This window comes from Girardinichthys multiradiatus, chromosome 3 (genome assembly GCF_021462225.1).
Source record: "Girardinichthys multiradiatus isolate DD_20200921_A chromosome 3, DD_fGirMul_XY1, whole genome shotgun sequence".
NCBI lineage: Eukaryota > Metazoa > Chordata > Actinopteri > Cyprinodontiformes > Goodeidae > Girardinichthys > Girardinichthys multiradiatus.
Genome location: NC_061796.1, coordinates 20,986,076 through 21,001,835, shown reverse-complemented (window position 1 = coordinate 21,001,835; position 15,760 = coordinate 20,986,076). Strand labels below are relative to the sequence as shown.

The window sequence follows — 15,760 nt, the reverse complement described above, 5'->3', positions numbered from 1 at the left end:
CTTATGAAACGTGAAATGTTTGTGTCTGTGATTTGGTTTATTTACAGACGGAAACAAGATTTGCTTTAAAAACTGCAACGGATTTGAAAAGTGTAAAAGAACCCCTTAATTGTATTATTTTATTTAAGGGTATCTCAGTAAAGTGGGCTGAATGCAAATACACGCCACAGTTTTTAGATTTTTTATTTGTAAAAAAGGAAAACGTATTATTTTCCTTCCACTTTTATGCACTACTTTGTGTTGGTCAGTCACTCAAAATCACAATAAAATAAGTTTAATAACATAAATAATAAAGGAAGGCTAAATAAAAGATCAATTTCTTATTGTTCCCAGAAAAAACATATGAATGATTAATCTTTAAGGGCAATCTGCAGAGATAAAGCCTCTTTTCTTAGTAGATGTGTGGATAGGAATGTGTGCATTTTGGTTTTTATTTGAGATTAGGTCAGATTAGAATGAAAGAGATGCACTTATGTAACACTGAGGGTTCCATGTATGTCTCTTAAACATGTTGTGACCTTTGAAAATGTCCTAAATATCACACCAATCCAGGAAGCTTTCCATCTGAGCATCAAAAGGTCAGAGGAAAATGTACCCTGAAGCATGTCTGTACTACGGGGTAACTGGGAGATGTTCACACATTGTCGCTGGCTCATAGGAACCATACAATTTGGGTGCACCTCTCAGCTGGAAAAGAATGAGTTTTCTTTTTGCCACAAAGTTTGAAGGGAACCACTTATTGCCACTGTTTTCACTTCTTGATTTTGTAGCACGAATGGCCTTTATAGGCTGCACGCTGGAGCAGTTGTTGGCACTGCTTTGTTGAAGCAAGAAGGTCTTAGGGTTTGAATTCTGGTCTTCGGTCTTTCTGCAAGGAGTTTGCTATGTTGGCACCAGGTACACAGTCGTAAAAATTGAGCTTTGTGCGGACAAGTCCGGCGGACGGACACGCAGAGTACGGGCGACGATGTTTTGCCCTTTAGCTCAGTTCATTTTGCTGTGTTATTTAGATGTTGTTAAAGCAACAATAATTATTGTTATACAGTTAATTTGTTGTCGTGGGCTTCTGATTAGTCGATTACCTGAGCACATCAGCAATGTTAAAGACTGAAATGAGATAAAATCATTTTTATTTGTAATTTGGGAGAAAGCGTTACCTGTTACAAAACAAAAATCCTCAAATATCTATAAATAGTCATTTTATAGTTGTCTTTACATCTCTCCTTGGTTTATGAACGTTACAGAAGTGGCATAAAGTGAGAACATAATTCAACAGGAATGACTGGATTTATGAGTGAGTGCGCCCCCATAGGTGAAGCCCAGCTCTGCTTCGATTGGCCTGTCTCGTCTGTGTTATCTGTGATTTTTAATATGAAAATGTCTGAAATCACACAGAAGTTACATTTACAGCATCAAGGAAATAACAGCACACTGTTGGGAGGCATCATGCGAAACAGTCTGAAGATGTTTTGGAGTTAATTGAGTTAATCAACACGGTGTCATCTTTTTATTTTAGCGATTTAGAAATTTGATCTTATTTGAGTGTGTTTGTACAGATAAGAATGAGGTAAGATAAGGCTAAATCTCCAGCATGTAATACTGGTTGAATGTACTGAAAACTTGTCAGCTTGAAGGATTTCAGATAATAACAAAGCCAGCTCTTGGCCTGATATTAAGTGTCACTGTTGGTTGTCCCTCAGCTCTTCTTTACCTGGCTGCTCAGCCATCCTGCTTCTGTGTAATAGGCAGCATAATCAACACCTATATGAATCTCTCACTGCTCTGTAATCACAATCAGCCCTCCTCTGTTCACATGTCAGCCCCCATTCCCCTCAAACCCACCTCCTTATTAGAGACAGAGAGAGTGGGCTGGGATTTCACTGTTTACTGCCAAACAGCCTGTCATGAAACACAGAGCAGGGGAGACAACACGGGTAAATAGTCTGTTAGGGAGTGTGTGTGTGTGCATATGTTTGTCTCCATCTGTGTCTACCTAAGGCATGAGCATCCAATCATGGATCAGCAAATCACAGCGTATAGGCTGACTTCATACTGGAATAATACATGTATGAACTGGTTGACCACAGTACCAGTCTAACCTTCACACACGTATGTGTTCACTTTGAATGAGAAGGGTTGTAAAACTTCTGAATGGTAAAGTATGTAACAGCTTGTTATGTTTGCCTGTATGGATTATTCATGTTGCATAAAGAACGAGTGTTGGCTTTCAGATATTGGACCTGGTTCTGTTTTTTTTATCGGCTTTGAGGATGTTGAAGATGTTTCCTGGCAGCAGAAGCTTTGTGTGTTTTAGTCATAACACTGTAATGCACTGAGACAGCAACAGTTGCATTGCAGGACAAATAGTTTATGGAAAACAAGGCAAATTCACCCCATCAGGCTTAATTTAGTGGATAAACATATGAAATGAGAGTAAAATATAGCACCAAAAAAATTAACAGGAAATACAAATAATGTTGTACAAGATTCTATATTTTTAGTATTATTTATTGATTTATTATTCCTCTTCTAAATGTTATATTTGCCGTTAATGTCTGGGTTTTGGAAAGCTTGGAACGAACCCTCAGATTGTCATGGGGTTAACCCAAACACTCAAGGCTCCAATTCATATTGCTAAGGTTATTGATACCCATGACTTATCTGCTAATCTTCCTGACAGAACTGACACCAGTTTAATAGTTGTTGGTTTGTTGCCAGGAAAGGCTCTATATCAACATGAGGAAATCAGTGAGTCATGATAAGAAGGTGGAAATGGAGGAGTTGTTCATAACAGAGTAAGCAAAAATGTCTGTCTTATACATTTTAATGGAGCGAAATAAACTGTCAGTTCTGTTAGGACAGCAGCAGAAATGTTTTTTTATTCCGCACACATTCTCTAAATGGTAAATGGGAAGAAGCTTATTGTGGTTGTTTTCAACACATTATTCTGGTCCTGGTCCAATGATATTTGAGAAATTGTAGGATGTCTGAGGAGACTGGTTCAGATGGCTCAGGAGAACAATATTCAGTTTTCTTTGATCAAACCTGGTAGTTAACATGTGGTTTCTAAATATAATATTTAATTTCTTGTATTACCATACCATATTTCTTCTTCCCAAATGTTAGTCCAACATACTACATACAGTTAGAATAAAGACATGAATTCCTGTTAGTGTAAAAGCATATATTTATATTAAATAAATATATATGTTCATATAAATGCAAGCCTCAGATGCACCTATACAGCAGACCTGCCGTATGAACAGTGGGAGATGTTTCTCCAGCAGTTAGCATCACATGTTCCAGCTGATCTCACCTCAACATATGTCCTTTTCGTTAGGCAATATATAAGATGGTGTCCTCTGTGATGAAGATGCCCGAAGACGAGTCAACGCCTGAGAAGAGGACGGAGAAGATCTTCAGGCAGATGGACACCAACAGAGATGGTAAGTTTGGCTCATGCAGTATTTGTTTTATTGGAACTTTGCGGATTTCTGCAGGTTCCTGGATGAGGAGCTGGTTTAATAAACTGTTTGTACAACACATGATGCTGTAAACATTTCTTTATGTGTTGCCTCAAAGTTGCCAGAATTCCTTTTAATTTTTAATGCAGTCTTAAGCCTGAGCTGTCTCATCATGGCAGCTGAAAAAACAGTGAGAAAAAAGTAGCTTTTTGACATGACACTAATCATGGGCCAGCGTGAGACTTAACAGTGGTAACCTTGGGTGTAATTAACCAAATGTTATATGGTTTTATGATATTTAGTCAAAGAATTTATAAAAAATATGTAAAAGATTATGGAATTGCTTTAATTTACAACAGAAATGCATTAACCAGTCCCACTGTGGCTAATATAGTACAACGTATTGATTGTTACAACCAAACAGGTTCATTTCTCTATGTAGGTGAAGGAAAAGTGTGTTAGTCTTATTTTATCCAGCTGGCCAACAGTGTGCAGCAACAGGTGGAATAGAGTCACGCTGCTCCGTGCTTCAAACAGCCAGCGAAAGCTTTGGTCATCTCAGTAAAAAACACTTTAAACTGTAGGAACAGAATGATGGGAGTTTAAAAACGGACTTTTTCAAACCTCAGCATACTTTGAGACTGCTATCCCGCTGATACCTCCACATCACTGGTTCAGCCCAGTCCATTAAGGAGCCTTTTTATGTTTCAATTATTCTTGAGTAATGACTGCCTGAGCAGAAAACCTCCCTATATGACGTAAACAAACCTAACAGCAGCTGAACTGAAAATAAGTTAGAAGCAGAGAAAGTCCAAAGAAATTCTGAAATCTAAGCGACCGTTGCTCAAGATTATTCTAAAAGATTACAAGGAAGTCTGACTCAGATGAGTGTTGACTGGAAAACATTTACATGTTGAATCATTTTGACCTTGTAAAGACCCAGCTAACAAACCTGAATTTAACATGGTGAGCATTTTACATCATCATCAAAGAACCGGGCTGATAAGTGTAGACTGGCTGAATGGTTGGTTCAGACATTTGTGTTGTCAAACCAGTCGCTCTTGTATAAAAGACATGCAGACGCAAAGTTGGTTATGTCTGACTTTAAATCATTAAATGGAAATCAAATCCCAACAAGCCGTGATAATCCCAGAATATTTTAAACAACTATTAAAGGAAAAAAAACATAAAAATAAATTTGGAAAAAAAACAAAATAATAAAAATTATAAGATTCAAACATAGCAAGGCAGCAGTCTCTGTTTCTATATTATCATTCCTCCCATGACACACCATGGGTACTGTAAAATAACTGTAATTCACATAGGAATGTAAAAAGGAATCACAGCAATGTGAAAGAATCAAAAATATGCTTTAGGAAACAATAAGGAGGGAAAAAACCCAAGGTGGAAATAAAACAGAAGTTGATACATGTATAAATTAAATATTTATTGATTCAGATAAATATGTTTTAAATACCAAGAAAATACAGAAATATAATTATAAAGATTCTAATTATAAAATGATATATTTTTTCCTAAATGTATTGGCACATTTATATATTGAGCTATTTATATGTTCTTTCATTGAAGGAGCATGCCTGTGCAGAAGCATCTCTTTATTAAAAAACAAAAATAAAAAAAGATTACAAAAGATTAAAATTGTTCCGCAGCAGAAATCAAGCAGGAACTAGAAAATATTCCAAGATTAGGTTTTCCTTCCGTTTACATTTTTCTGGGAGTCGTAACATTTTGTGACTGTTGGACACAAGCATTAAAACCATGATCCTGTAAACGTGAAGCCGGTAATACAGACATGATAGAAGGAACAGTAATCACTACGCAGTGTAGGGAGGGGGGGGGCAGAACCAGAACCAGACCCATGAAGAGAAACAGAAGGAGGGAGTCAAGTGACAGCAGAACCAGGAAGTTCTGTCGGTTTATTTTTCCTCTGAGGAGAGGTGATAGCTTGCAGGGATGATGCCTGAGTCTGAGCAGGATTAGAACATCCAAACACCGCCACCTGGTGGTAATGGTTGATCATTAAGAATTCAAGGTTTGGAGGTTCTAAAGTAAAGGGTGAATCCTTAAAAAACACATTTTAACAAAGTGGCATAAAAGCCAACTTTGAAAGCTTATCTGTAAATATATTTACAGGTAAATGAGTAAACAAGACGGTGTTTGTGTTGCGTTTAGTTTCACAGCATTGGTTCCGTTGGATAAACTGACTTATTTTTCCAGCTTTCGCACCTTGTCTGCAGTACTGTGGGCGTCTGTCTATTTTCTGACCCTCACCAGTGGTCAGGAAACATTGATCATGACTGAAAGTGCAAGATCACAGATATAAGCCACTGAAATGAGCTTCCTGAGTCAGATGATTGGACTCACGCTGTTTAGAGGCAGGTTGAGGAGTTCTGATAAGAGCCACTCAACAGGAGTCAGTTGTGATGGTTCAGGAATCTGATCAGGATGCCGCCTAGGCGCCTCATTTTGGAGGTTTCTCTGCACATCCTACTTGGAGGAACCACTTGGGTAAGACCCAGAATTCTTAAGGCACTATTTATCCCTTGTGGCCTGGGATCCACTAGAATTAGCTACAGAACGTTGCTGGGGAGCAAGAGGGTTGAGCTTCCCTCTGAGACCCCCAGGAGCAGATCTCAGGTCAGCAGAAGACGATAGATGGACATTACAGCTGATTTTACCATTAATTAAAGTGCAAAGCCACTGGTCAAAGGTTTTTCTCCTGTGTCACTAGTATATTTATTCTCAAATTTCCACATGCCTGTTGAAGCATTTTCTGCTGTCTTGCTGCTACTCTGTGTGTTACAGGTAAACTGTCTCTGGAAGAGTTCATCAAAGGAGCAAAGAGCGACCCCTCCATCGTCCGCCTGTTGCAGTGCGACCCCAGCAGCGCTGGCCAGTTCTAAACCTGAGGCAGTGCCACAATCTGTAAGCCTGACATTCTGTCACTTCTACTAAGTTAATTTAAGATTGAGAAGAGATGTGATGAAGCGCAGGAACGCTTTATCAGTTCAGAGTCGTGCAGACCTCACTGCGGCACTGATGTAACCGAGGAGGTCAGAGGTCCAGCCTCACAAACAGTTATTTTCACCCACGAAGCGTCGTGCCTCCCAGGCAGAGGTTATTCCTGCTGGAGGGAACCTGTTCAGAGGCTCTGTGGGATGGGTCATTCACAGTGTGGTGTAGGAGGTGACCTGGTATTTTGGAGCCCTAGGTAAATGTGTAGAAAAAATTATTTAAAGTCCTGAAATGTAACTCATAACCACTTATTAAATGCTATTTTATTGGATAAAAAGCCTTTAGCTTTGAGTTTCAAAGCATCAGCAATTAATCCAACTGATTGTTCCATTAAATAGCAGATGTTTGCCGCTGTAGGAGGTCACAGTGTTTGGAGCGGAGAGGAGAGCTTATCAAACTGCAGTCTGTTAGCTCTCTGAGTGTTGTCATCATCACCTCTTTCCTCACAACCTCCATCTTCTCCACCTCAGTGGGGAAAATCACTTTTATTGTAAAGTCTTATTCTCACCGTCTTTACTCAGATTTTAGGTTGGTCAGAGATTCTCTCCTAACTTGGTGTTATTTTTTTGGTTTTTTCTTTATCCCACTGCATCCTTTTTTATGACAATGTTAAACTGCCCCGGCTGGCTGTAAGATTCCAGCCTGATCATTGGGGGACCTTGGATTGTTGAGACATTTTCTCATTTATAAAACAACCTTTTCTTCTGAATGAATGCTGTGAAAAAAAGGTTTGCTTTTATGCAGCTTCTTTTAACACATTGGGTTGAATAGCACACTTTATGGTGTGTTTGCTCAGATTTTATCTTCCATTCACTCAGGATAATGTGTTCAGTTTGTCTAACAGGTAGAGGAAAAGTGGTCTGACCTCAGCGTGAGTCAGTGGCTTTCCAGCAGTGCTGCTCAGCCAGAAGGATTAATGCAGGGGTTGTTTCCCAGAACTCCTTCGGTGATTCCTGCTCATACTGACAGAGTAACACTGATGCTGCACACTGACTATAAGTTGGGGATCACATCCTGACACTGTGACTGACCCAACTTTCAAAAACAATACACCAATACTTATATACGGTGTGTCATCGGAGTGCTGCATTAAAGGGACAGCATTCCAGAAATCATGTGGATTAACACATTTATTTCATTCATAGTGTTTAAATGTAAAATATACAGATTCTATCACACAGTGCAGTCAGATTCAGTTATTTATTCAAATTGGATAAAAAGTTTTTCTATCTAAGGAAACCCAGCAGATTGCATCCAGTCAGTGACTTGCAGCATTCACTCCTCCTGGATGAGCATGTAGAGACAGTGGACAGTCACTGGCGTTGACTTTGCAGCAATCCCTCATACTGAGCATGCATGTAGCGACATGGAGAGGAAAAACTCCCTTTTAACAGGAAGAAACCTCCAGCAGAACCAGAACCAGGCTCAGTGTGAGCGGCCATCTGTCACCACCGACAGGGGGTTTGAGAGAACAGAGCAGAGACACAAAAAGAACACAGAAGCACTGATCCAAGAGTACTTTCTATAGGGAGGAAAAGGTTAATGGATGTAGCTCCTTTAGTCGTTTCATCTAGAAAGAAAGAACAGATAAACTCTGAGCCAGTTTTCAAGTTTAGAGTATGAGAGAGAGCACATATAATTAGTTACAGTAGAAGCTCAGTCAGTCTAGAAGAAAAATAGGGTTGAACACTGAAAGACAGGGCCAAGTGTATCATCGGTAGAGGGTGAGCATTAAGTTGTTGCCAGCAGAAGCTTGGACGATTCCCCTCTCCAGAAAGGTGTCACAGGCAGACACAGAGCCAGGCCAGGTGTAGCTTCTAGGAAGAGAAAACAGAGAACAAGGTTAAAAGCTGAAATAACAGCATAATAATACTGCAAAATTGGAGAGTAGTGTGAGAATGTAGCAGAGAGAGTGCAAGTGGTCATTATGTCTTCCAGCAGCCTAAGCCTATAGCAGCATAACTACAGAGATAGCTCAGGATAACCTAAGCCACTCAGTTTTAAGCCTAGCCATAAAGTAGACAGGGTGTCTGCCTCACGGACTAAAACTGGGAGCTGGTTCCACAGGAGAGGAGCCTGATAACTAAAGGATCTGCCTCCCATTCTACTTCTAGAGACTCTAGGAACCACCAGTAAACCTGCAGTCTGAGAACGAAGTGCTCTGTTAGGAACATATGGAACCATCAGATCTCTGATGTATGATGGAGCTAAATCATTAAGGGCTTTATATGTGAGGAGGAGAATTTTAAATTATCTTCTGGATTTAACAGGGAGCCAATGAAGGGAAGCTAAAATAGGAGAAATATGATCTTTTTTTTAAAGTTTCATCAGAACTCTTGCTGCAGCAATTTGAATCAGCTGAAGGCTTTTAACTGCATTTTGTGGACATCCTGATAGTAATGAATTACAATAGTCCAGCCTTGAAGTAACAAATGCATGGACTAGTTTTTCAGCGTCACTCCTGGACAGGATATTTATATATAACACCAAGGTTTTTTACTTTATTATTGGAGGTCAATTTAATGCCAGCCATGTTAAGTGATTGACAAAGCAGTTTCTTTTTCAAAGACTCCGGTCCAAAGATGACAACTTCTGTCTTGTCTGAATTTAGAAGCAGAACATTTAAAGTCGTCCACGTTTTTATATCTTCAAGACATGCTTGTAATCTATCTAACTGGTTGGGCTCATCAGGATTTATGGATAAGTAAAGCTGAGTATCATCAGCGTAACAATGAACATTTATCCCATGCTGCCTAATAATTTGACCTATTGGAAGCATATATATAGTAAAGAGAATTGACCCAAGTACTGAGCCCTGTGGTACTCCACAATTAACCCTGGAGTTTAAAGATGATTTATCATTTACATGAACAAACTGGAATCTGTCAGACAAATAAGATTTAAACCAGCCTAGCGCTGTTCCCCTGATCCCTGATTATCAACATCAAAGCACAGTCGGTTCTTTGCATGATGTGTGAATACAGGTTTTTCCGCACTTGATCAGTTATGTGAACATTTTGCCATGATCAGGCTTGTGTGCGTTGAGCAGATGATCACCTACAGCGATGTTATGCTGGAATAATGTTGAATGAAGTGTTGCGAGGAGTTTTACCATAGGAAAAATATCATGGCTTTTGTTTGGGATTGGCTTTAAATCAGAGCTTAGATAATCCTACATAGAAACTTTTATTCACATCCATGTTTAATATTTTTATATTTGACAACTCAAATCTGTGTGCACATTTACAGTAGATTCTCTCTCCCTGTCATCTGTCATTCTATCTATGCCTCCTTCTGGCCAAAGTGACAGCAAACATTTTTGCGTCTCAGTTAGCACCTGCATTTCAAACGTGCTAAATCCACATGCAAAAATTGCACCTGCAAATGATTCAGGCTTTGAAAATCACATTGCGAGTGATAAGGGATGACATTTCCATATCCTCCTCGTTTGGGTCATTATCATATGTTTTGCATATTCATGAAGGCAGACACGCTAAAAGGTTTGTGCCCGCATTTTTGCTGATTTTGCACAAGCAATCCAATTACCACCTCATTTTTAGATCAGGTTTGCACGTGGTTTTGTAGACGCAAATCTTTTGAGGATCAGGCCCTAAGTCTTGTTTAAATCTAACATTGCACATTGGCCTTTAAAACATCTGCCCACTGTGAAACATTGTGGTGGCAGCATCATGCTGTGGGGATGCTTTTCTTCAACAGAGATAAGAAAGCTGGTCAGAGTTGATGGGTTGATGTATGGACATAAATACTAGGTAATCCCTCAAAAATACCTGTTAGAGGCTCAAAAAGACTTGAGATTTTGGAGGAGGTCCACCTTCCAGCAGGAGAACCGCCCCAAACATACAGGTCCTTCTCAAAATATTAGCATATTGTGATAAAGTTCATTATTTTCCATAATGTCATGATGAAAATTTAACATTCATATATTTTAGATTCATTGCACACTAACTGAAATATTTCAGGTCTTTTATTGTCTTAATACGGATGATTTTGGCATACAGCTCATGAAAACCCAAAATTCCTATCTCACAAAATTAGCATATCATTAAAAGGGTCTCTAAACGAGCTATGAACCTAATCATCTGAATCAACGAGTTAACTCTAAACACCTGCAAAAGATTCCTGAGGCCTTTAAAACTCCCAGCCTGGTTCATCACTCAAAACCCCAATCATGGGTAAGACTGCCGACCTGACTGCTGTCCAGAAGGCCACTATTGACACCCTCAAGCAAGAGGGTAAGACACAGAAAGACATTTCTGAACGAATAGGCTGTTCCCAGAGTGCTGTATCAAGGCACCTCAGTGGGAAGTCTGTGGGAAGGAAAAAGTGTGGCAGAAAACGCTGCACAACGAGAAGAGCTGACCGGACCCTGAGGAAGATTGTGGAGAAGGGCCGATTCCAGACCTTGGGGGACCTGCGGAAGCAGTGGACTGAGTCTGGAGTAGAAACATCCAGAGCCACCGTGTACAGGCGTGTGCAGGAAATGGGCTACAGGTGCCGCATTCCCCAGGTCAAGCCACTTTTGAACCAGAAACAGCGGCAGAAGCGCCTGACCAGGGCTACAGAGAAGCAGCACTGGACTGTTGCTCAGTGGTCCAAAGTACTTTTTTCGGATGAAAGCAAATTCTGCATGTCATTCGGAAATCAAGGTGCCAGAGTCTGGAGGAAGACTGGGGAGAAGGAAATGCCAGAAGTCCAGTGTCAAGTACCCACAGTCAGTGATGGTCTGGGTTGCCGTGTCAGCTGCTGGTGTTGGTCCACTGTGTTTTATCAAGGGCAGGGTCAATGCAGCTAGCTATCAGGAGATTTTGGAGCACTTCATGCTTCCATCTGCTGAAAAGCTTTATGGAGATGAAGATTTCATTTTTCAGCACGACCTGGCACCTGCTCACAGTGCCAAAACCACTGGTAAATGGTTTACTGACCATGGTATCACTGTGCTCAATTGGCCTGCCAACTCTCCTGACCTGAACCCCATAGAGAATCTGTGGGATATTGTGAAGAGAACGTTGAGAGACTCAAGACCCAACACTCTGGATGAGCTAAAGGCCGCTATCGAAGCATCCTGGGCCTCCATAAGACCTCAGTGCCACAGGCTGATTGCCTCCATGCCACGCCGCATTGAAGCAGTCATTTCTGCAAAAGGATTCCCGACCAAGTATTGAGTGCATAACTGTACATGATTATTTGAAGGTTGACGTTTTCTGTATTAAAAACACTTTTCTTTTATTGGTCGGATGAAATATGATAATTTTGTGAGATAGGAATTTTGGGTTTTCATGAGCTGTATGCCAAAATCATCCGTATTAAGACAATAAAAGACCTGAAATATTTCAGTTAGTGTGCAATGAATCTAAAGTATATGAATGTTAAATTTTCATCATGACATTATGGAAAATAATGAACTCTATCACAATATGCTAATATTTTGAGAAGGACCTGTACAGCCAGAGCTACGATGGAGCCCTTTAGATTCATGCGTTGAAATGGCCCAGTCAAGGTCAAGACTTAAGTCTAATTGGGAATCTGAGGCAAGACTTGAAATGTATTTTTACCAAGGCTCTCCATCCAATCTGATTAGGTTTGAGCTGTTTAGCAAAGAATGGTCTCTTAGATGTACCCAGCTGTTGGATGTATCCTTCAGAGGTCTTGCAGATGTAACCGCTGCAAAAGCTGGTACTGCAGAGCTGAATAAAAATACATGCCACACTTTTCCGATTTGAATTTTGAAAAGGTTTTTTAGACCAAATATACTTTGCACAGTAATGCACTGCTTTCACATAACATTCCAAACCCTGCTTTAATAGTTGTGACTGTACTGTGATCAAGGTTGAACAAATTCAAGAGGTGTGAATCCTTTTCAAAGACATTTTACATGATGTAGATATTAGGAGGTGTGATAGTGCACAGATGAAGACTGATGTTTTGAATGTTTTCTTCACAGTGCTTCTTTGGGTGACTCTACATGCCTGTAAATCTCCACCATGGAGCAGACTGATGATGAAGAAATGACAAGACGAAGATGAAGAAGCCAGGCCTTCAACACATACTGAGGACTTTTTAAACATGGCCACAGGAGTCTAATCTTCGTTAATATGCCCCCCTCTTCTATATGACCCCACCCATATAAACAGCTGTGTGTAAACTCTCTGAAATCCAGCAAAGATCTACACCATAGCTGGTTACTGACCCCCTGCTGACTCGAATTAAACTCCTCAGTTCTCCTGTAGGCCTATTAGAGTGTAGAGAAGGTTTACCGTAGGTTGTGTATATATACAGTGTAAACTGGAGTCTCTGTATCAGTGTCTTTGCTTGGCTCTCTGTTCTCTCTAAACATCCAGTTAGGCCCACACAGAGCACCGTGTGGGACAGACAGAACGCGTGCAGGAGAGAGAGAGACAGCACGCTGTAGGTGAGCTCATTGAATCTGCAGAGAGGACCTGTGACGTTTGTCGTTCGCTCACAATGAGTACTGCTTTCACTTTCTTCTTTTCTACTGTAACGTGTTTTTGTAAACTTGATAGACTTTGTTTCATATATCGTGCTGGAACGGACACATCGTGTAACGTTATGCTACTATGCATATGCTCCCCGACCAGTCCTTAGATTTTGTGAAGTCTCACTGATGAGCATCCCTCTGTCCATCTGTTCCCACATGTTTTACTTTAATATATTGGAAATAGAAGCACAAGAACTGTTGCTGCGCTTGAGCTTTTAATACAATACACACGTAGTCTTTCCAGGTATTTGAGTACAGTGTAGGTAATTGAAAGGGCACCTAATCTTGTTGAGCAATTCCATGTAGTCCAGAACGTTCAGCTTCAGAACAAAGTTGTGGTGAAATAATAATAATGAAAACATTAATAATAGAAAATGTTTATTTAAATGTTGCCGGATATCAAGCATGCAGACCAGGATTCTTTTACTTTGACTAAGTGAGAAGCACAGAAACAACCTCTCAACGCTCTCTTTTAATGTGTACAATGAAATGCTGCATGTAGTCGTTGGGAACACAGGCGTGTTGACCAACACGACACGTTTGCATGTGATTTAGGCGCATGTGTGTTTTTACTGTAGGTTTATAAATACTCATTACTGCCATTGGAGCATTGGGCTGTGGGTCAACCATCAGCATGTGTGTCTGTGTCCCGCTGGATGCAAACAGGAGGATTCACTTGGCTTTACCATTGGCTCTGTGTCCTTCTCTCGGTTTCCCGCTTTCACTCCACTCCAACACAAAACGAAGAGGAACTCTGACCACGATCAGCCTGAAGCCACCCCGTGAATGTAACCGAGCAAGGAGAAGCGTTGAATGTTCAGGAAGTCCTGAAGGAGAAAAGACGCAGACCAATGGAGAATCAGAACTACTGCAACGATGCTGTCACAATGTGTCGCTTTGATGGTTTTTTATAAATGTACACGGATAAACTTTTCTTATAAAAAGAAAGAAATGCATCAGGTGTAATATTTCTGTCAAATACAAATTAGCGAATTGTGATCAAGTGCCAAATAAAAACAAAACAGTATTGTATAAATTTATACTGTACAATTATTATATGTTGAACAAATGTTTGCAATGGTTGAATTTTGTAGGTTTTGTATGGTTTCCTGTATTTTAGTGACTGTTGTTTTGAAACACAGGATTCTCTTTTTTTTTTTTTGTTCTGTTTTAGTTTTTTTTTTTTTGTTCGATTAAAAGGCAAGAATTAAACCTATGGTATACTGTGTGCACCTATTCATGTGGTGTGTGGTTAATTTTGTATTGTTAGATTCAACTCTTTGTCTGGTATCTGAAAAAATACCAGAGATGAAATCATGAAATACTAATTTACCTTTAACCTCAAAAAAAGTCCCTTTGGGCACATTAGACAGCTGTTTAATAGCACCTATAGGACTATTTAACATCATTCTATCTGGTTATTTGACGGTCTGATCTATCTTACCTTAAGAAGAACTTCCACTGAACCTATTGCTGTGATTCCACCATATAATGGACATATAATGTTTAAACAGCTGTTAAAATGCCAGGCTTTTGTGATGTAAAACTAAGACGAAGATCATTTATTCGAGAATGTTTTCCACCTTTTTTAGGCGACCTGTAACCTGCACAACTCAAGTGAAAAACTGATTTTTTTAGGTAGGAAAATAAAATGGGCTAAAAGGATTTGGTTATATAAAGTGTTGAGTTCAAAAACCTGAAGGTTTTGTACCAACACGGACTGCTATTTGGATTTTTTGTAATTCCTTACAGCTTTCCCAAAGCCCCAGTACCAGCAGAAGTAAAACAACCCCAAAGCATGACACTGCCACCACTTACTACTCTGTTGGTATGGTGTTCCTTTGTCCATATGCAATGTTGTTTTTGTACCAAACATAGCTTTAGGGACTATGTGAAACTTCCACGGTGTTTTTGCCTAACTTGGCAGCTCTTGGATGTTTTTTGTATGAAAGACTTCTATGTTACCATCCTAACCCACAGCCTGTACATGAAGAATACACGACACTGTCGTCATACTCACTACACTTGACAGACATCCCTGCATTTTCGTTCATTTAGCTATTTCTTCTTGTGAGGTGGCTTGAGATGACATCTGTTGTGAATTGGCGCTTTATAAATTAGTTGAATTAAATGAATGTTGCTGTACGTCTTTTGGCAGCCTCCCTGACCAGTTCTCTGCTCGTCTTTATATCATTTTTGGAAGGAATGTCCAGTTGTTGGTAATGTCATTGTTGTGCATATTTACTCCATGTGATGATGATTGCTTCATGGGATATCTAATGCCTTGGAAATTCTTTTGCACTTTTCCCCCCACTGATACCTTTTGACAGTGAGATCCCTCTGATGTTTTGGCAGCTAGCTGCAGACAATGGCTTTTGCTGGGAGAAGTGACAAAGAAAATGTCAGGAAAACCCATTTAGAACAGCTGAGTTTTATTTGAGGTTAATTAGAGACATTTCAAATGATGTAAATTCATTGCTATTTAACATGAGATCGGATCTGGTTATTAATATTGAAAACAGCCACATCCCCAGTTATAAGAGGGTTCTACACCCTTATGTAACCCCATTATTTGAGTATTGAGATCTTAAGTTGCACATGTTATTGATTGCATTGAATGTGGAAATAACAGTTCTGAAATTATTTATCCAGGTTAAACCTTTTTACCTCACCAAAACCTGGCATTTTAAAAGGGTGTTTTATTTCCACTGTGAATTTCCATCCGCTGTCTTCAGATTATCCA

At 39.8% G+C, this 15,760-nt stretch overlaps 1 protein-coding gene across 5 annotated transcripts in view; it reads left to right on the top strand.

Annotated features, from left to right (window-relative positions):
- Positions 1–14,253, top strand: part of LOC124865545 (neurocalcin-delta A) — a 109,999-nt gene extending 95,746 nt beyond the window's left edge. For all 5 annotated transcript variants that reach the window (XM_047360722.1, XM_047360721.1, XM_047360723.1 and 2 more), the window contains 3 exons: positions 3,341–3,446; positions 6,291–6,410; positions 12,463–14,253. In XM_047360722.1, coding sequence (XP_047216678.1) covers positions 3,341–3,446; positions 6,291–6,388 — 204 coding nt within the window. In that variant the 3' untranslated portion in view covers positions 6,389–6,410; positions 12,463–14,253. The remainder of the gene's footprint in view (positions 1–3,340; positions 3,447–6,290; positions 6,411–12,462) is intronic.
- Positions 14,254–15,760: the final 1,507 nt, after the last annotated feature.